The 22,629-nt window shown below is 39.2% G+C and overlaps 1 protein-coding gene across 1 annotated transcript in view; it reads right to left on the reverse strand.

The window, feature by feature from the left end:
- Positions 1–22,629, reverse strand: part of myo3a (myosin IIIA) — a 180,065-nt gene that overhangs the window by 122,296 nt on the left and 35,140 nt on the right. Inside the window, exons 7-14 of the mRNA XM_052016177.1 lie at positions 22,319–22,417; positions 21,772–21,886; positions 18,919–19,045; positions 14,586–14,796; positions 11,420–11,579; positions 6,383–6,536; positions 4,065–4,216; positions 2,440–2,569 (exon numbers count right to left, since the gene is read on the reverse strand). Of these exons, the coding sequence (XP_051872137.1) occupies positions 2,440–2,569; positions 4,065–4,216; positions 6,383–6,536; positions 11,420–11,579; positions 14,586–14,796; positions 18,919–19,045; positions 21,772–21,886; positions 22,319–22,417 (1,148 nt within the window). The remainder of the gene's footprint in view (positions 1–2,439; positions 2,570–4,064; positions 4,217–6,382; positions 6,537–11,419; positions 11,580–14,585; positions 14,797–18,918; positions 19,046–21,771; positions 21,887–22,318; positions 22,418–22,629) is intronic.

Below are 22,629 nucleotides of genomic sequence, written 5' to 3' on the forward strand. Positions count from 1 at the left end.
TACAGTACAGGAACAGGCCTTTCAGCCCACCATGTCTGTGCCAACCATAGAATGGAGAAATGCATGATCGACATCCCTCCATTCCCTGCCTGTCCATGTGTCTGTCTAAATGCCTCTTAAACATTACTATCCATATCTGCTTCTGACAGTGTGTTCCAGGCACCTACCAATCTCCGTGTAGGAAAACTTGCCTCGCACATCTCCTTTAAACTTTCCCCCTTTCACTTTAAACCTAAGCCCTCTAGTATTTGACATTTTCATCCTGGAATGGAGGGATATAGACCATGTGTCCCTTCATTCCATGGTCAGCACAGACATGGTGGGCTGAAAGGCCTGTTCCTGAAAACTCTGACTATCTGGCCTACCTAGGTCTCATAATTCTATATACTTCTATCAGGTCACCCCCTCAGTCTCCAACATTACAGAAAAAACAATCCAAGTTTGTCCAATCTCTCCTTAAAACTAATATACTACAATCCAGGCAACATCCTGGTGAACCTCTTCTGCACCTCCTCCAAAGCCTTCCCATCCTTCCTGTAATGTAGTGACCAGAACTGCATATAATACTCCAAATGTGGCCTCACCAAAGTTTTATACAGCTGCAACATGACTTTCCAACTTTTATACTTCATACCCCAACTGATGAAGGCAAGCATGCCCTATACCTTCTTTACCACCCTATCCACTTGTGTTACCACCTTCAGGGAGCTATGGACGTGCACCCAATATCCGTCAGTGCATCAATTCTCCTGCTATTTACTGTACATTTTCCTCTTGCACTTGACCTCCCAAAATGCAATACCTCACATTTGTCTGGCTTAAACTCCATCTGTCATCCCTCTGCCTAAATCTTCAACTGATCTATATCCTACTGTATCCCTTGACAACCACCTTACTGTCCACAACTCCACCAATTTTCATGTCATTTCCAAACTTACTAATCAGACCACCTATGTTTTCATCCAAATCATTTATGTACATTGCAAACAACAGATATCCCAGCACTGATCTTTATTGGAACACCACTGGTCACAGACATCCAGTCAGCATAACCCCCTTTCACCACTACTCTGTCTCCTATGACTGAGTTAATTTATTATTTAACTTACCAACTCACTTTGGATACCATTTGACTTAATCTTCTGGACCAGTGCACTATGAGGTACCTTGCCAATGCATTACTAAAGTTCACGTGGACAACATCCACTGCCCTACACTCATCAATCATCTTCATCATAGAGTCATGCAGCATGGAAACAGGCCCTTCAGCCCAACTCGTCCATGCCAAACAAGATTCCCACCTAAGTTAGTCCCATTTGCCTGCATTTGGCACATATCCCTCTAAACCACTCCTATCCAAAATTCCTATCCTTCATCATCTCCTCAAAAAAAAAACAAAGCCAGGCTGACTACCCCTAATAAGTCCATGCTTTTCCAAAGGTGAGCAACTCCTGTCTCTAAGAACCTTCTCCAATAATTTCCTCACCACTGATGTAAGGCTCACTGGCCTATAATTTCCTGGATTGTCCCTGTTGCCCTTTTTAAACAAAGGAACAGCATTGGCCCTTCTCCACTACTCTGGGACCTCACCTGTGGCTAAAGAGGATACAAAGATCTCTGTCAAGACCACAGCAATCTCCTCCCTTGCTTCCCTCATTATGCTGGGATATAGCGACATGCCCTAGAATATCAACATACCACTTCCTGACCTCACCATCATCAATGTCCTTCTCTTTGCTGAATACCAATGCAAAGTACTCATTTAGGACCTCCCTCACTCTCTCTGACTCCAGGCTTAAATTACCTCCTTTGTCCTTGAGTGGACCTACCCTTTCCTTAGCTACCCTCTTGCTTCTAATATACATATAAAATATCTGTTTTGTTATGATTGCTCTTCATTTATAGTTTATATAAAAAAAGTCATTTGCATAAAATTATTTACCAGAGAGCAATTTGTATTCAAGCAAAGCTCAGATGAAATTGTGACATTATATTTAAGAACCACATCTTGCAGAAATTGTATTAAGGCACAGAAACAAATTAGTAATCAGTACAGCAAATGACGCAGCTGACCAAATTGAACTTCTTGAAGCACATAACCTTGTAGATTAAAAACTGAATGAGATCTGAAACATGAGCAAAAGAATACTGCAAATGAACAGCAGAGTCTATGGTGGAGAAACAACAATTTGGCCTGAGCCCTTTTTTCACAATGTAGCAAGCTGCTTGTTATGAACAGCTGAATGAAATTCAAGCCAATTACAGACAAGTTGTCTGAAACAAACTTCTGGTTTGCCAAGACATCTGCAGTTTGGTAACATGGAACTTGAAAAACCCATAGAAATGTGAAAAATCTAAAATATTTGTTGCAACAGGCCAAGTACTGAGTTTTATAGAAAAACAGTGTTTTTTTGGCAATCCTTAATCACAAAGCCATACCTGATTTTGTAAGTGGGTGTGTTACAACCTGTCGAGTAATTTTATTGTCAGATGACTTCAAAAGCAGGACAATATCTGCTGGCAAAGTGTCTCGATTCTTTGCGAGAAAGCCACTGGCATTATAAAGAACCTATAGTATGAAGGACAAGGTGATAATTAGTTCAATATCACAAGTAAGGACTAAAGCTTGATGGGAAAGGTCCAAAGTGTATTTTTAAGAATTTGATTGAAGAAGTTTATAGTAATGAACTACTCAGACTTTATTCCTTATATGAATGATGAGTTGCTTGAACATAATATCTAACAGATTATAGCTAACAGTGTCACAGCCATTAATGCTGCTGCCTTACAGCTCCTGTGACCCAGGTTTGATCCTGACTTTGAATATTATCTGAATTGAGTTTGTACATTCTCCCTATAAGAGCAAGGGATTCCCCTGTTACACCCATTTTCTTCCACATCCCAAAGACACAGTGGTTAATTGGCTATTATAAATTACCTCAAATGTATCTGAGAGCTGATATAGGATAATAATGCTGCCAGGGGTAGTGGTGAAATCAGTTAAGATAGTTATGTTTAAGAGGCTTTTTGATAAGCATGTGAATATGCGGGGAATGGAGGGACATAGATCACATGCAGGCAGAAGGGATGAGTTTAACTTAGCATCATGTTCAGTACAGACATCGTGAGCTGAAGAGCCTGTTCCTGTTCTATGTTCCATAGACTAATGATGTCCTTCCATGTTGGTTTAAAAAAAATAAAATGTATTACCAAATTATAGATGAAACTACATATGAATCAGCATTTGCTGGTATAAGGAATGGGTGTAATATTTTGGGGGAACAAATGGCAGAATCATGGATGGCTATTCCTGTGATTTAGCAGCGGTTAGATTGCTAAGCAGTTATTATGTTTCAGTACAGCATTGAAGTTTATTTAGTCCTTATCTAATAAAGTAATAGATTGTCAGGTATTTTGTAATGGGTAATAGAAACAGAAATGCTGAGTACACACAGCAGGTCAGGCAGCATCTGTGAAAAGAGAAACAGAAATGACAGAATAACTGGAAACTTTAGTTCTGTTTCTCTTTCCACAGATGTGGTCTGACCCGATGAGTTTTTCCAGCAATTTCTGGTTTTATTTCAGATTTCCAGTATCTGCAATTTTCTGATTTTTTTTTCATTTATTTTGTAATTGGACTGGATTGTTAATGGCCGAGATTTGTGTTATTTGTGTCCATATTTGCTCCATCCAACATAAAAAATCTATGGTTACTCAGTAGTTCTCTTGAGGCCCCTTTATTGCATGAAGCCAGTTCTATCTTCACTGGTGAGATCTCACACAATAGCAGGTCCAATTGGGCATAAATCCAGAGCAAGTCTCACACATGAAATGCAGAAGGATCATTGACAGCCAGCTAAACCACATCCCATGACATTTAGAAACAAGTTTAAATTATTAACATTTTTTTAATTACATTTTTAAACAAAAATAGAAACAGTTGTAAAATAAATCAATGTTTAAAAAATGTAAACAAACTAAAGCTTGATTTGGTTCCTCGCAGCCATTTTGCTCCATTCTCAAGAAGGAGATGCTGTTCCCGTGCCAGACAAAAGCTGGCAGACTTCCCCAGTGTAAGTGATTGGAACTGGTGCAGCTTTGCATTCTGCCACCAGACTCCATGAGGTGTCCGACACTGCAACACAGTCAGGAAAACACTGAGAAACAAGTGCCAGCAAGTTCAGGGTCTTTGCATTTTCACTGGCAAACAGGAACCCTGAAGATGATTGCAGACACATGAGAAATTCTTGCACTGGTTCATTGGAAATATCAGCACTTTCTCTCAAAATCCCAGGCATTATGCATTGGTTCAAGTGATTTTCTTTGATTGCTGTGCATCTGTTGATGTGTGCTGAATCAACAACAGCAACATTGGGATTTCCACTGTGTATGAATGGAAATCACAGTTTTTAACGTAGAACGGTGCAGCACAGAAACAGGCCCTTTGGCTGAGCATGATGCCAAATTAAACTAATCCCTTCTGCCTGCACATAATCCATATCCCTCCATTTCCCTGCATATTCATGTGTCTGTCTAAATGCCTCATTAAAAAAAACACTATCGTATCTGCTTCCACTACCACCCTGGCCGTGCGTTCCAGGCACTTACCATTTTGTGTGCAAAAAAATACTTGCTGCGTACATCCCCTTTAAACTTTTGCCCTGTCACCTTAAAGCTATGTCCTCCAGCATTCAACATTTCTACCCTGGGAGAAAGATCCTGACTGTCTACCTTATGTACCCTATGTCACAGAGGAATGATAGCGAAAGCCCATGGTCTTATTATCACCTTCACCCTCAAAATTCTAGTGATCATTAATAACCAATAATTGTGCTTGCCCTTAAAACTACTGAAATTAAGAAAATATTTTGTGTCAGTCTTCGTGTGAGACAAAAAAGAAATACTGGAGAACAATTGTTCTAGAGTGAATGATGAGTCAAAAGAAACTAGCAGTTGTAAGGAAATGATATGGAAAAGTTATTGAAGCTGAATGGCGGTAAATTCCTGAGAGCTGATGGCCTGCACCCTCTGGAGATAGTGGATGCACTGGTTGCCATCTTCCAAAATTCCATTGATTCTGGAACAGTTCCCATGGATTTAAAGGTAGCAAATACAACTTTACTACTTAAGAAAGGAGCGTAAGAGATGAAACAGGGAATTATGACCAGTTAATCTGACTTCTATACTAGGGAATCTATCATTAAGGAAGAGGTAAAAAGGCACTTACAATATAATAATAGGATTGGGCAGAATTAACATGAACATATGGAAAGGAAACCATGTTTGACAAATCTGAGTAGAATGTTTTGGGGTGGATTGGTCTGTGAGAAAAGATTAAGCAGACTGGGTGAATACTCTTGTTTAGAAATGAGAGGTAATTTCATTGAAACATACAAAATTCTTATGATGCTTGACAGGGTAGATGAGTTTCCTTCACCTGGAGTGTCCAGAACCAAGCGACATAGACTCAAAGTAAGGCATTGGTCATTCAGTACCAAAATGAAAAGAAATTTGGAATTGTCTACCAAAGAGTGTTGCAAGGCTTTGTTGCTATACACATGGATACAGCAGTCTCTCTGAACCTTCGTTCCTGGTGTTTCTCCTGTTGGCTTAATGCTTGTTTCAGGACTAGGACAACACTATGTTGTCTGGGGACATCAAGGATGTCAGGTCTACCTGGGGTGTAACACAAAACAAAGAAACTGAGTTCTTAAAGCACCATTAACTGGTTGTTGAGCCAGGAGGACCAAGAGAGTTTCTCCCAACCCTACATTCAAAGGGGTGAGTTTACAGCGAGAATAGTTGCACACCAAAGGCTTAAGACTAAGTGTGACTCTTTGTGTCAATACACTAGGTGGCCAAAAAGAGGCCAGCCGAATTTGTAGTCCCTGGACTCTAAGCTAAAATTCCTAGTGAGGACAAATTCTGAGATCAAGGACCAAATTACATTGGTGAGAACCAACCCAGGCTGTCTATGACTAGTCATTCGTGGTTTTTGAATTTTTTTTTGAGTTTTTTTAATTGAATGTACAAGATTGAGCTTTATGCTTCCTGCAATTTAGTACTGTTGTAATATATCTGACGTGTCCTCACCTTTCCTGCATAATGATTAATTCCAAAGCTTAAGTCAACCCTCTTTGGTCTCCAGAAGTAACTTGATTTGAGATTGTCTTCAAATTTCCCTGTTGGCAAAATGTAATTTGTTACTGCAGTTATTATTTCTAAGCAATTTAGGAATGAAAATATTGTACAATCTATGAGGTATGACTGAGATACTATGGTAAAAATAATCCTAAAACTTGGCAAAAAAGGCATGCCCGAACTTAATGATGTATCTTAAAAAATTCACTGATCATTCAACCACATTATTTTAAGAACTTGCCGACTAGTGTTTGGTCAGTGGCTTGGGGAAATCGACTTTCTTCATCCAGCAATGAGAGAAGGCCCAGGGGCTTCTGCAGAAACATATCCAATAGTGGCTGGTTGTCTTCATATTCAACTAATCGAGCGTCCACACCTTCATTCAGATATTCATTCTAGAGTAGCATTGAAGAGAAAGTTACATGTTAATCCAATTCCATTGTGTTCTCAGAAATACTCAGGCAGCATCTGAGGAGAGAGAACCAAAATCAGCAGTTCATGGTCATTGACCTCTGCTTTTTGTCTCAGATTTCCAGGAACTGCGGTATTTTATTTTAGTGCCATTGTTTTCCTCATTAGCTGATGTTCCAAATATAATATTGTCATGTGAATTTGCCTTGTAAACTGTAGGGGTTCTGAACTGATTAAGGATGATTTTTCAGAGACACAACAGCCTGCAGATGCTGGAATGTGGACCAACAAACAATCTGCTGGAGGAAATCAGTGGGTCGAGCAGCATCTGTGGGAAGAAAGGAATTGTTGATGTTTTGGGTCAAAACCCTGCATCGGGACATTGTCCCAAAATGTTGACAATTCCTTTCCTCCTGGTGATGCTGTTTAAAGGATTTTTTTTAGTTTGATTGAGAAAAGGTTAAAAGAGCAAAGAACTTTACTGGGTCAGAATTTCTCAGAAAACTGAGAAGTTCTAACTTGGAAGCTTGTCCACCTTTACTTTTAGATGGCTTCCCCTCCTGGACATAAACCTGACAGATAGGCTTCACATTCCCATGGTAGAAAATGGTGCAAAAGAACTTGCAGCCTAGGAGGAATTGTTCCCTGCTGTTGGGGTGTAGATGGGCATTGGGTATAGTGCAGCTTTGATTCTTGGTTGTGGGGTGATTTATTGGTGTGGGGGAGGCAGAAGGGCAATTGTAGAGACATTAAAAGCAGATGCGGTGGTGATATAGGGTTGGGTTAGTTGAGCTGCTTTCCACAGCTTGGGTGACACAGGTTCAGACCTGATTTCCGGTGCAGTCTGTATGGAGTCTGTATGTTCTTCCTGTGACTTTGTGAGCTTCCTTGGGTGGTCTGCTTTCCTCCTACATTCCAAAGACGTGCAGGTTGATGGGTTTACTGGCCACTGTAAATTGCCCCTGGTATCCAGGTGAGTGGTAGAATTGTTAGATGATTGGCACAGACCTCTACCTATTTCAGTTGGTGATTGAGCCTGGCACTGGTGATTGCAGTGGGGTGGGGGGGGGGGGGGAGAAGTGTCCTTATCAAGAGGTAAATCAGTGATTGTGAACTGTGGGATTTGATTGTAGTGAGGGTCTGGTCATGGACAAAGAAGCAATTAAGTTTGGTTGTCTAAGGAGAAGCAGCTCCACTCCTCTTGGTTCACAAGCTATGCTGGACAGCCATGCCATAATCCCTCACATTTTTTAGTTGCTGGGTTTTACAAACTTAGTCAGCTAGCATCAAATCTGGATGCAAGTGAAAATCTGAGGTAGGCAGCTTCATTAAATAAGCAAGCCTCCTCTTGAAAGTGGATTGGTTGCCTGTCCTCCTATTCCAGCTCTATTAACATTCTCATTATCAGGTTTAAGGCAGGTTGCTGTTGGTTTTAAGCTTTTCAGTATGTTAACAGTGCACCTAAATTTTACTGCAATATGTGACTTTATCATAGCTAGTAAATGTGACAATAATCCCTATTAACAAGGTTTACTTATTTGTTTAGTGTATCTATAAACTGATGAATGCAACCAAGGCAAAGATTTTCATGACCCTTTAACAACTCAACAGTTCATAGCTTTGGATTGATGGAGTAAAATTTACAGCATCAGTAGGTTTTTTTACACTTTCAGGGACAGCTAGACCTTGTAACACAGATAACTTCAATCAAATGCATTAGCACCATAAAAAATGGCCTTTATATCATCCGTATTCTGTCTGTAGTAAAAAGGACAACTGTGACTCCTTAAACAGCCAGTTAATGTTTCTAATCCTATCTGTGAAGGTGGGCATCAGATGGAGAAGCACGATTACTGCGCCGTTTTCCATTAGCTCCTTTATTATTTTCTAAACTGCATCCTTCACATTTGATTTTTTTGCTGGCCATGGCAAGGCTCTGGAATGACAGGACGCATTAAGTCAGCCTGCCTGAATCAGAGTTAAACACATTTCTGAGTGTCAGATGTGCAAGCCTTTTAAACAGTTCACTTCATGGTCGTCTTCCTACTGATGACAATTTGAGCTGATCCTCATGGAAAATGGTGCTCATACCTGTGTTTTCATCCTTTATTCACAATGAATTCCTTTGATACAAATTTCACTGTGTAAAATGGGCATATCGGGACTAACGGAATTTTCCTGTGCAACATCTTGAGGCAAAATAAATTTTCCTGTTAGGTAGGCTAATGCTAATAAGATTTGACCAATTGATATATTGATGCTAATGGGATTTTCCTGCTGTATGAATTGATGCTAATGCAATTTTGCCCTTAGGTACATTGTTGCTAATTGGATTTGCCCAACAGGCATGTTGATGCAAATGAAATTTTCTCAGTAGACACATTGCAAATGTGATTTACATACTAGATACATTGATGCTATTGGGATTTAGTCAATAGGCACAAAATCCCGCCAGTGGATTATCCCATTGGATGTGTTGGTGCTAATGAGGTTTTCCCACTACTGTGGAGACTTTCCAATGAGATGCATTAATACAGCATTTTCTTACTGCAAGAATTTTTCATATTCGTTCAGGGAAATTTGTTGTTATTGACAAAGCCAACATTTATTGTCCATGAACTGCATGATTTGCTTTCTAGGCCAATTTAGATGGCAGTGATGAACCATCTATCTTTCAGTAGGCCTGGAATCAGATTGGGTTATTCTAGCAAATTTCCTTCCCTGATGCACATTGCTGAACAGGATGTTTCTTTCTACACCAATCCAGTAGTATAATGCTCACTGTTTCCTTTTTTTATTCCACATTATTATCACCATCTGGTCACCTCACTACAGGAAAGATGTGGAAGCCATAGAAAGGGTGCAGAAGAGATTTACAAGGATGTTGCCTGGATTGGGGAGCATGCCTTATGAAAGTAGGTTGAGTGAACTCAGCCTTTTCTCCTTGGAGCGAAAGAGGATGAGAGGTAACCTGATAGAGGTGTATAAGATGATAAGAGGCATTGATTGTGTGGATAGTCAGAGGCTTTTTCCCAGGACTGAAATGGTTGCCACTAGAGGGCACAGGTTTAAGGTGCTGGGGAGTAGGTACAGAGCAGATGTCAGGGGTAAGTTTTTTTACTCAGAGAGTGGTGATTGCGTGGAATAGGCTGCTGGCAATGGTGGTGGAGACGGATACGATAGGGTCTTTTAAGAGACTTTTGGATAGGTACATGGAGCTTAGAAAAGTAGAGGGCTATGGGTAAGCCTAGTAATTACTAAGGTAGGGACATGTCTGGCATAACTTTGTGGGCCGAAGGGCCTATATTGTACTGTAGGTTTTCTATGTTTCTATTTGCATTTGCGGTTGAAAAACAAACAACTTCAGATGCTGTAAATCTGAAACAAGAACAGAATGTTGATGATATTGCCTGACCTGCTCAGTATTTTCAGCATTTTCTGTTTTTAGTTTGGATTTGTACTCCTCAGTTCAAATGAAATTTTCTCAGTAGACATGGTCCTACCAAAGTAGGACTTTCACAGTGAACAGTAGGGCCCTTGGGAGCATTGTAGAACAGAGGGACCTAAGAGTACAAGTACGTAGTTTGGTGAAAGTGGCATCACAGGTAGACAGGATGGTGAAGGCGACATTTGGCACGCTGGCCTTCATCAGTCAAGGCATTGAGTATAGTAGTTGGGACATTATGTTGCATTTGTACAAGACGTTGGGGAGGCTGCACTTGGAGTACTGTGTACAGTTTTGGTCACACTGTTATAGGAAAGATGTCAGTAAGTTGGAAACAGTACAAAGATGAATTACGAGAATGTAGCCATGACTCGAGGGCCTGAGTTATAGGGAGAGGTTGGGCAGGCTAGGAATTTATTCCTTGGAATGTTGGAGACCGAGGGTGACATTATAGTGGTGTATAAAGTCATGAGGGACATAGGTAGGGTGAATGCACACAGTCTTTCTCCCAGGGAAAGGGAACCAAATACTAGAGGGCATAAGTTTAAGGTGAAAGAGGAAAGATTTAAAAGGAACCTGAGGGGCAACATCTTCACGGAGCAAGGTGCCTATATGGAATGAGCTGCCAGAGAAAGTGGTTGAGGCAGGTACAATAACAACATTTAAAAGACATTTGGACAGGTACAGGAATCAGAAAGGTTCAGAGGGATATGAGCCAAATGCAGGCAAATGAGACTAGCTTCAATGGGCATTTAGGTCGGCAGGAACAAGTTGGACCAAAAAGAATGTTTCTGTGCTATATCACTCTATGACTCTACAGAAATTAACCAGGTCTACAGATCTACTTCCCTGATGCTCCATAACCACAGAAAATGCAATGATAGACATCTCTACTGTTTTCTTTCATTTTCCATAGCTATAGCATTTAATTTTAGGTGGTAGAAAGAAGAAGGTAGTCTTTCAGTTGAAGTTGTGATGATTTTATACAAAGTACCAGAAAGTGAGCTTTTTTAAGTCTTTTCAACTGAAAGGAAACTGGTGCATATAAATCATGCCACAAAATGAGATGGGATTTCTTGTCCAGGATTTGTCCCTCAAGAAATACTACCAAAGAAAACAGTTTGATAATTTATTATACTTCTGAGATATTGCTATACATAAATCAGTGACTACCTCCTCCACATTATAACAATGACCACACTTCAAAAGTACTTCAATGCTGTTAAACACTTTGAGATAAACATGGATGTAAAAAGTATTGGATTATTTTCCCAAATGTTTTCTTTAATTAAACAACCTCACTAACATAATGTCTATAAACTGAAGTTTAATGTTAACTCTAATTATTGCACCTTTAAAATGATCTCAAGTCCTTTGACAAGTGTAACTTGCCACCTGTTGTAGTAAATAGATTGACAGTACCTGTTCCCAGGCAAAGATGTGTTGATTGAAGTAGAACTGAATCTGTTCATTGGCAATATTAATGCATAATTGTTCAAAGGAATTTCTCTTAAAGTTCTCAAAGCCAAATATATCAAGAATCCCAATGTAGGTTCCTTTGTCCACGTTATTTTCAGCATCACTGGAATATAAATGAATTATGGATACATTAATTTGTACTGGACTGGGCATACAAGTCAGTAAAGTGAGCAAAAGATGGGGTTGGTTTAATTTTTGCCTGAGTTGTGGGTGGTGAGGGTGGGATGGGGTTTTGCACACACAGCCCTAAGTTGGCAGCAAACCCCATCTTTGTGACACCAGTCAGCTGCACGCTAGAAAGAAGCAGCAGCAGAAGTTCTGGCAACATGAGGTTCACTGAACAAGGTAAATGGCAAGGAAGGCTCTCAAACATGCTCAATTACTCTGAAACATAAAATATGAAACAAGGCTGCTCCTTTGCTGGGGCTTGATAATCAGAAGAACACTGAGCTTTCTCTTTCAGGCCCAGAGTAAAATGCAGTTCAGGGTCCTATTGATGTTATAGTACCCAATCTCAACGAGGTTAATGTGCGAGCCAGTGTGATTCACTGGGAATAAACTTACAAGGATGAACATTCCATTTTATAGGCTTTCTTACCCTTCACTTTGCTCCATTCATACCAAGCAAGATGAGATAAAATTTCCTCCATGCTTTCGTTTATTATATTTGATGCTTCTCCCTTTGTCAGCCAAGCACTGTGCCTAAATGGATCTTGGAAGTCCGAGCTGCATTTATTCTGAACTCTACTGAGAGGATATGCTTTCTGAATTTCTCTTTGACCTTTCTCACCCAAAGGCTTTTCTCCATTCACTGCTGTGCATAATGACATAGCTGCAGGTCAACAATTCATCACCCGGAATCTCCAGGCATGAGGCATGAAGAAGCCATTTGATCAGGACAATATTTGAGGCTGCTTTTCGATCTTTACTTATTTCTTTGCAATACAGTTAAAAACAAAAGGATAATCTGACTGATGTAATACTGGCAGTCAAGTGCCTGTTCTGCTATTCTCCCCAAATATAAAGATGTGACTGTCATTATTTGCTTGAAATATGGAGGTGTTGTCATGCCCAATTGATGCAATTTTCAAGCAGGCCCAAGTTTAAGATGCTCACATGGCTATTCAGAATCCAAGTAAAAATTTAGCATATGGTGATTGTCATCATGTACCAAAAAGGACTCATTGTTGAGGCTTTTCTTGAACAGACCATGCACATTTTGCTCATATTTCCCAGGAAGCCAAAGTTTGTCTATTTTTAATAGCTCATGAGGTGGAGTCTATGTAATGGCAGGGTTGGTGAGAAGAAAAGCATGGTATTGGATCATACCTTGGTAACTGAAACTCAGTAACATTCTCATTTTCAGATTTTCTAGCTCTGATGATGGACTCAATGTTCACTTAAACAAGCTGCAGAACATTTTTATCTACCTGCAGGCTCAAGTCTATCACTTCCATTTGCATGAGTGCACAAAGCTTGTTTTTAAACTTGACATTATGTTGATGAAATCTGCTGAACACATTGTCAAGTATCTGTAGGTTTGCTTCCACTGTGACAGTTGCAGTTAGAATATCATCCTGCTTACAGATAGTGCTGCAGGCATGCAACATTGTTTATCATAGTCACCTGGAACATTTCTGGCAATGATTTTTATCATAGTTAGGCATTTAGTTAGGTGTTTAATTAGTTTAGTTACTAGTGTAATTAGGTTGGCACAACATTGTGGGCCAAAGGGCCAGTTCCTGTGCTACATTGTTCTATGTTCTATTAGCTTTGGCACATGAATACAACCTCTGTGAGTGTTGATTGTAAAGGAGTATTGGTTTTCTTTGTCTTCATTAAGCTGGGCATGGTTGTGAGATAGTTTAATTTAATCAAGATTTTCACCTGTTAATTTGAGGCACAAACCTTGCAGAAGTTCAATATACAAGTGGAAAGGTTCTTGCCCACCCAAGCTTTCCAGTGTAACTGGTCTGGGATTGGACTGCCATTTTGTACCGACTTCCACTCTGACAATTTCTAGGTTTCCCCCTTTATTTTCAACAAATTTTGCAGGTGTTAGCTTTTCCCTTGTGCTCACATTTGCACCTCAGACTTGCTGTAATTATTTGTCAGCCTCACAGACTCGAGCTACTAATGCGATCATGTAATCACACAACTTCCTCAACTTTGTCACTTTGATGGTTGCAATTCTTCCCATCTCATCCTCATCAGAAATGTAAACTATGTGGTTTCAACGAGATAACCTCTGCAAAGTCCATTGCAGATTGCACAGACTAATATACTCAAGACATAAGGTGCACAAACAAGGGATGTGTGACTTATTCAAGGGTTCTTCTCTGCCTCTTAGGATGTTCCCTACACATTGTTGGAATTCGGACAGCAGTACGTCACATGACACAAACCTTAAAAGTGTGCCAGCCTAAAGTAATAATTATTGTTCACAATCAACATTATATATACTTCAAGACTGGTACTGGCTTATATAGCATTCTGTAATGCTGGTAATCTTAAATTGTCAACATATATGGACGTGCCAGAGATTGAGAAAGTTGCAATTACTTGAAACAAAAAGTATTAATTCAATTAATATGAATAAGATATGACACTTCCCCGGATTTTTAGCCTTCAGCATTTTCCAAAGCAACATTCCCAAATATGCACACACCTCACTCACTTCCTGATACTAATAACATAGACTCTAATTTAAATCTTTTCAGCTTTTACAATTATTGCAAAGCCAGAATTTAGTTGGTGTATAGATTTGTTTTCACCCAAAATCTATTTGTATTGTATTACCAATATTTTAAAATAAGAACACCTAACTGTTCTTAGTTTCACGTTGGGTGTATAATTTTGCTTCCACCTAATATGGTTTATAAAATGTTTGTTCCTCCTCAGGAAGAACTTGTAAACAGCAGGCAAGGCTGACTAAAAATATTTTCTTTCTTTGATTGAAGGACAACTTAACCTAAACATGCAACCATGAAGGTCAAACTGCAGAAACGCACGTCTAGGTTGCTTCCTAGAAAGCGGTATTATTACTCATCGATTCCCCACTTATGGCAAGTCAGTTAAACAGAGCAAAAATGATTGATGATGTTATTACCTCAGAAATGTCTCTGGCTTTAGTAAGGTATTGATGCGGTTGACTATCCAGCTGAAGAGACGACCATACAAAGCCTTGGCTGTCGCATCTCTGACATCGGTTGCTTTCTCGACTGTGTTGGGGCGCACAATTGTTTCTCCTCGAGTCACTACACAATGAGACGTGAGAGCTTCCTGTAGCTCATCTGTTTGGATACTCAGCAATGAAGAGGCTGCAAATTAAAGGAAGTTTACCAGAAGACTTTTGAGAAAGAGACAGGGAATGCAATAAAATCAAAGTGAATTCTTCTATTTCAATCACCTTACTCTGGTTCTGAAATAATCTCCTCATTGCCCTTATTTCCACTGGTGATCAATAAGTTTTGTTTCAGATTGGATCAAAACAGAAATGCAGTCAAATAGTCTATTTGCTCTGGCTTTCATTTCACATCATTGGTCATGCACCTTGACAGGTAGATATTTTTACACTGAAATATTATATTTTCCCAACTATCTTCAGTTACAAATGCACGTTATTGTTGCTATTTAATTCATTCCCAAAAAACAATGTTTCATTTTGTAACAGATACCGCAGAATCTGTGATGACTACTTCCTTCCATTCGGCTTTCTCTTGTCAGTGGTGGATATTACAGAAGACACAGACCATTTATTTCAGACATGAATGTCACATTCAAAAATTAATAGTTGTGATGGAAATCTCTTCACAAGTTAATTGCTGGAAACAAACTCAGCCATATGCTTATATAAACATATATTTAATTGAGCTGTCTCAAGACTCAAAAATTCGACATCTGCAAGTGGCTAATGTAAAAGGAAACCAAGGGTCTTCAGTTAAGGAACTCGTCAGAGAAGTCACTCAGGAGATTCCTTGCTGGAGGCAGACCCCAAGATTGAGCTTCTAAATGAGTACTTTGTAGTAGCATTACCAAGGAAGAGGACTCTTGACAAAGCTACGATAAATAAGATTGTTGAGATAAAAGAAGTCCTGGGAAGAATGGAGGCATTTAAATACAGATAACCATCTGTGCAAACTTGCTGAATCCCATGTTGTTGAGGAAAGGAAAGGTTGAAATTACACAAAATATGCCAACCTTATAAATAGGTGCAGTGCCAAAGGACTGGAGGATTCCAAACATCACACTCTTTCTCAAAGAGAGTGGGAAGGATAAACCCAGCAGTTATAGATCAGATTAACTCACGTTGGTGGTGGTAAAACTTGTAGAAAGAATACTCCAAAAAAAACAGGCATTCCATTGTTAGGGGTTTGGGAGTTATGGAATTATGTGAATATACAATGCATTGTTTCAAATAAGAACCAGTCTTCAGTTCTTAATGTAAATTGCAAGCAGTAATCAGTCTGAAGTTAAAAGGACAGCATTGTAAACAAACAGTACTGTCTACAGAGCACAGGCTACTGGCCCACAGCATGGGGCTTGTTGATCAAGTGATATGGTTTGCAAAGTGAAGTGACCATGAGATGTTCTTGTATGCATCAGTCAAAAGTAAAACAACGTGGGGTTATGTTAATTGGCCTTAATCAAATCAGGCAACTATGGCTAAATTATTTTGCACGATTGTGACTGAGGTCAAGGAAGCTTCTAGACCAGACTTATATTGCCACTTAGCACATCAGACATGGTCGGAGGCATATTTGATCAATCAACAGTTGGGATATTTGAGTACTCAGAGAGTCAGCCCTCACAGCATTAATTGTGGGTATCTGGGATCTCTGTCCTCCGAAGATTTTAGACCATCCATGTGAATTAATTTGTCCCAACAAAGGTGTTTGAACATCCAGAGGTGTCTCCCACTGTAGATATGTATTGAAGTGAACAATGTCATTGTAACTATTGAAATTGTATTGAATCACCTGCTGTTACTTTTGTGCCCAGGAGTGTAAAAAATCTGTTTTACTGTGAGTTTAGGAGACTCCACTGAGAGGGTCTCCAGGAGAATGTCTGCTTGTAATGATGAAGACCATTCCTCAACCAGCTTCAGTGTCTTTCTGGTGATTCAGTTCAAAGTCACAATATTTACAATTATGAACTAATTAAGAACAGCCAGCATGGATTTGTTATGGTTTGACAAATGTGACATTAACATTGTACCAAAGAGGGTTGATGGGGCAATGCAATTTGTGTCGTGTTAATGAACAAATAGTATTTGATGAAGTACAACATATTGCATTTGTTAGCAAAATTGAAACCAGTGAGGTAAAAGGGGCAGGACTGGTATGGATATGAAATTGGCTAAGTGTTAGAGAACAGTTGACTAGAAATTCATCTCCATCTGATTGCAATACGTGCACCATGTGAAATTTGCTTCTATTAACTTCAATGGAACTGAATTTCAGAAGCAGCTTACAACATGCTGCTGCTAGTATAGAGCGTTGTTAGTGCCAAAAATCAAGAGTGTTCTGGTGAATGCCTGGTCCCTGGACCAAAGGGAGATAGATAGTTGGATCAATGCAATTAATATGGACAATTAGGCTTTATAAATAGAGCCATAGCTTGTAAAAAGAGAAATAATGTGATAAACCTATGTAAACTCTGGTTGAGACCCAGCTTAAGTATTATGTTCACACTTTGGCACTTTAGGAAATATGCAATAGTTATTATTTCAGCACCTGCGTTGTTTTTCTTTTAATTAAAGAGAAACTCTTTTTGAATAGTTAAGGATAATAGTTAATAGTTTAGATAACCAGAGGGAATAGTTTTAGGGTGGCTGGCAAAATAATCAGAGGTGACGTCAAGGAATAACTTTTTCAAAAAGGGTGATTAGGATTCACAATGCTTTAGCTGACAATGGGTTGGGTGAATTCAGTTGTATTTGGATTCAGAAGGTATTTGGATAAATGCTTTTAGAAAAACATTGCAGTGATAATAGAGAAAAGGAGATGATGGGAAATGAGAGCATACTGGTCTCGTCCTACTGTGCTTACTAGTCTAAAGTTTAATGATTTGGTTATTTTACTACTAGTCTTGAAACATGAGGTCAGATCAAATGTTAGGGATCAGGAAAATCTTGACAGCTGAACAAACTCATCCTTTTAGTAGATTTGTTTCCATCATAGCATCCAATGGCAAATTCAGTGAAGCAATTCACTTAATGGGGAGTCCAACTTGAGCACCAAAGGATCAAGTATGGAGATTTGGGTAACTAATTTGTAATTCTCCCAACATAAAACCATTTACAATTTCAAACATGACTTAGGAACAGCTTTACTGAGGTATGAGATAAGACATATTGGGAACAAAATTCCTTCAGAAGAAACATGCAATCCTGATGCTTGGCAGAGAGTATCAATGGTGGCTCTCTGACCTCATCCTCTGATTTAGTGTAAATCAATCAGCAAACATTTATGAATATATGGTCCCTTTATACTGAGACAAAACCTATTCCCTCACCGTCCCTCATCAGTGAACAAGGTTATACATTCTGATTTGGTGATCTGGAAATGTAGACGGATTTGAGACTGAAGGTTCACAGTTTACTAAATGCAAAGTTAAAAAGGCTCCAGAAATAGAACCCTAGGTTTTATCAGGGACGATTTCAGAACATAAAGGTCCAAAGATATTGATGAGTGCATTTAGGACCCTCAGCTGGATTACTGTTTGGACTTATGAGCACAATGAAGGAAAAGAATTGGGAATATAGGATGGGTATCACATTGAGTTATTGAAATGATATCTGTTATGAGGATATGCAAATAGCAAAGGATGGGATAGGACAGGTTGGACAATGTTAAAGAGAACCAGATAGTTTCCAGAAATTAAAAGGTATGGTGAAAGAGGTCAGTGATTCAAGATCAAATCTTAGAGGGTGGGAGAGCTGTGAGGCTGTGTGCATCTGAACTCTGCAGGAAGAACGCAGTGAAAACTTTAGGCATGATCTATGCTACGAGGCTGCAGAGAAGTTAAATCAAAAGAAAACAAAACAGTCCAAGATCCATGGCTCTTAGATCTTCCCAAAAGTATTCATAATTCATTCCAGAAAAGCTATGTGCTGAAAATACATCATTATCGAAGATAGATACAGTAAAACTGCAATTCCAACATGGAAGTTGCCTAGTAAAGAATTCAGATCTGAATTGTCTGCTGATTTTATTTTGCTGCAAGCAAGAAGGTCACAATAAAAGGCTTTAACTTTTACCCCCAACTCTCTGGCCTCTGCCTCCACTGAGTGTGACCCCCTGCTCTCTCAGGCTGAAGATCCACTTTGGAATATTGCCTCTTGGAATTTACTCTGTTGCTTGCCAGGTTCCCACTGTAACCTGCAGAACATAATGCATGCGAAACAATTGTAAAAAAGTGAGTTGTTACCGATAACTTACTATTTTCCAGAACCGCAAAATTAACAATATTGCTTTTGTCAGTCTGGTGCTCTGTCACAACTGAAGTAAACTCAATGTTACCAATGTTCAAGATGGCTGCCAGAATACTGTATATGTTCCCCAGTTCCTGAAGGGAAATTATTAAAGAGTGTTAGTGCATTCAGATAATATCCTTCCACAAGTTAACACATTTGATTATCGTTTATTGTTCAAATATTGATAAATAAGCTTTTAGAAATAAAAAATTGAGCAATCTGAAAGGGTATGCCAAATCACTGTTTGCCATTTTACTTAATTTTTAAAAGGCCTTTGATAAGCTAAACCTATGGCTAACGTCAGAACTCAGGAGGCAAGTAGCACACAGGATCAGAAGGTGAATGCAGAAACTAAACAGTAGATGTTAAAGGCAGTTACTCAGAGAGGCAAAAACTGAAAAGTGAAATTTCACAGGGATTGGTGCAGGGGCATCTGCTGTTCACAATTTAGATTAACAAATTGAACACAGATTAAAGGGGTATTTCAAACTTTGCAGATGACACCAAATTGAGGAATGTAATCCATACAGAGGACTGTAACTATATATAGAAACCTTTTAATAACCTAATAGGATTTAGGAAAGCAACTGACAGGTGACCTGATAAAAGTCTTTAAAATTATTAAAGAGTTTAAGAGAGCAGACAAGAACCTGTGCATACAATTATAGTCACTAATATATAACTAAAAGACCTATTTCAATATAGTAAATATATAATTACCGACAGAAACCAGCCTCCCCTCCATAGACTCTGTCTACACTTCTCACTGCCTCGGTAGAGCAGTCAACATAATCAAAGACCCCACCAACCCCAGATATTCTCTCTTTTCCTCCCCTCTCATTGGGCACAAGATACAAAAGCCTGAAAGCATGAAACACCAGGCTCAAGGACAGCTTCTATCCCACTGTTATAAGACTATTAAAAGGTCCCCTCACACAAAAAGGTGGACTCTTGACCTCACAATCTACCTTATTATGGCTTGCACCTTATTGTCTGCCTGCACTGCAATTTCTCTGTTACTGCAACTCTTTATTCTGCATTCTGTTCTTGTTTTCCCTTGTACTACCTCAATGCACTGTTGTAATGAAATGATCTGCATGGATGGCATCAAAACAAAGGTTTTCACTGTACCTCGGTACATGTGACAATAATAAACCAATTTAAAGCCAAGTCCTGCCCCATTATCTGTGGATAAAGACATAAAAGTTTAAAACTTTATTTATACAGCACAGTAACAGGCTCTTCCGGCCCAGCGAGCCTGCGCCACCCAATTACACCCATGTTAACGTACTAACCCGTATGTCTTTGGAATATGAGAGGAAACCAGAGCACCCAAAGGAAACCCACGCAGTCACGGGGAAAATGTTCAAACTCCTTGCAGAGAGTGGCGGGAATTGAACCCTGATCGCTGGTGCTGTAATAATGTTTCCAAATGATACATTCTCAGGTTCAGTGATCTGAGGCCTACTGGAAAGCTCGTCATGGCACCAAACTCAATGTAAGTGAGAGGTAAGCCACATAACATGTGGAGCGCTTGGAATCTGTTTGAAATACCGCCTTCAATGTAAGATCACCTCTTAACCACCTTGGTGCTTCCTGGGCCCATTGGACAGATTGAAAGTTGTGGGTGCAGTTTAAGTATTCACTCATTTTTTTCTGCAGCCATGCAACATATGCAATATATAAAGAGTAGCATTGCATCTCTGTATTGGTATTGGTTTATTATTGTGACTCGTACTGAGGTACAGTGAAAAACTTGTCTTGCTTACTGTTCATACAGATCAATTCATTACACAGTACAGATACATTGAGTTAGTACAGAGTGTATTGAGGTAGTACCAGTGACAAAACAATTACAGAGTAAAGTGTTACAGCTACAGGGAAGTGCATTGCAGGTAGACAATAAGGTGCAAGGTCACAACAAGGTAGACTGTGAGGTCAGAGTCCATCTCAACGTCTAAGGGAACGGTTCAACAGTGCTCTTGCAATATGCCACCTTGGTGTGTTAGGCTGTATTATTTGCTCATTAATATCAACTTTTACTGCAGTGTTTAAGAAGAAGGAAAGACACTACCTTCACAGGACAACTTGGACTTGTTTACCAATTAACAATATTTTTAAAAAGTGCTTTCAGATTCGGCTTGAGAATTAATAAGAAATGAACTATTCTACAAAATGCATTGCTGTTAAAAGACATGCCTGTTACCTGCAGAAAACACTCCACATGATTATAATGTAATTAGGGATGAGGGAATCCAAAAAATACTTTACATACTGTTCAAATCATTTTATTTTTCTTTGATTCCATTACTCTATCCAGGAGTGGATTTCTTGTTTTCATCAATTGCTCATGTTCAAATGAACTAAGATTATAAAATAAGAACATAAGAGTAGGCTTTTCAGTTCATAATGCCTGTTCTGCCATTCAATAAGGTTAAAGCTGATCTTTAACTTCAATACCACTTTCCTCCACTAACCCCATAGCCCTTGATTCCCTTCATATATAAAAATCTGCTGATCTCCACCTTGAATATTCTTAGCGACCGAATCTCCACAGCCTTTGCAGGTAGAGAATTCTAAAGATTCACTACCTCCGGAAAAAAAATCTTATCTCTGTCCTGAATGCCTGACCCCTTATTATGAATCTGTTCTTGGTGCTTGGTTCTAGACACCCCAGCTAGGGAAGACAAAAACTCCACATCTATTGTGTCAAGTCTTCTAAGAGTTTCATTGGTGTCAATTAGATCATCTCTCATTCTACTTTGGAAAATGTAGTAACAGTGGCAGAATGTCTACAAAGTGGATAATGCATTCTTACCTCGACAGTGAAACCAATAACTTTGAAGCACTGTTCAAGAGCTTCAAACTGGGCTTTGTAGAAAAAATTGTTTACTATTTCTTCTATCATTGTTATCTTCTCATCCTGCAGATATCTAAAGGATGTCAAAAAATAATGATCAAAACCAATGCAAAATTAGGAAAAGAACAAATATAAATTTAAGTAAACATTTTGAGCATATATTGATGTAAATACACTAAAAACGGTCTTGGTCTCTCAATTTATGTGGTAAATAAAATGCTGCAGAATTATTTCTCATATGTGGTTTCATAAGGCTACCTTTCCAGAGGTACATTAAACAGCAGCACTTGAAGATTTAGAGAAGCAAGGTCCATATCTGTGGCCCACAGATAAGGTCACTCAATAAGTGTGAATAAAGCAAGCCTCAATACTTTTGCTACTAGAATGTTTTGGCCCAAAGCATTTTCCACTGGGCAGGTAATCAAGTCAAAATTAACCACACCACCGTTACGAAAATACTTTTTTATCCCAAGCTCAGTGCCAGAGCCTCTATTTGCAAATTTACCTTGGAGGTTGACCCTTGGATAACTTATAATGAGCTAGTTTGTTTTTCTGTGCCAGGCCAGCATAGATATAGTAGAAAATATGGAAATTTTTCTCACCCCTGTAAAATAATAAGAACGTTAGACAGCGTCATAAGATTCCCTTTTCTCTCTCCTCCTGATCCACCTGACCCCCATCACTCTCTACCCTCACCCTTCTCCCACTGGTTCCCCACCCCACCTCCCTCCTTTTATTCTATGCTCCACCTTCCTCTCCTATCAGATCTTCCGCTCTTTATCACTTCAACCTATCACCTTCCAGCTTCTGACATCA

Source organism: Pristis pectinata, chromosome 5, assembly GCF_009764475.1.
Source record: "Pristis pectinata isolate sPriPec2 chromosome 5, sPriPec2.1.pri, whole genome shotgun sequence".
In the NCBI taxonomy this organism is placed as follows: Eukaryota; Metazoa; Chordata; class Chondrichthyes; order Rhinopristiformes; family Pristidae; genus Pristis; species Pristis pectinata.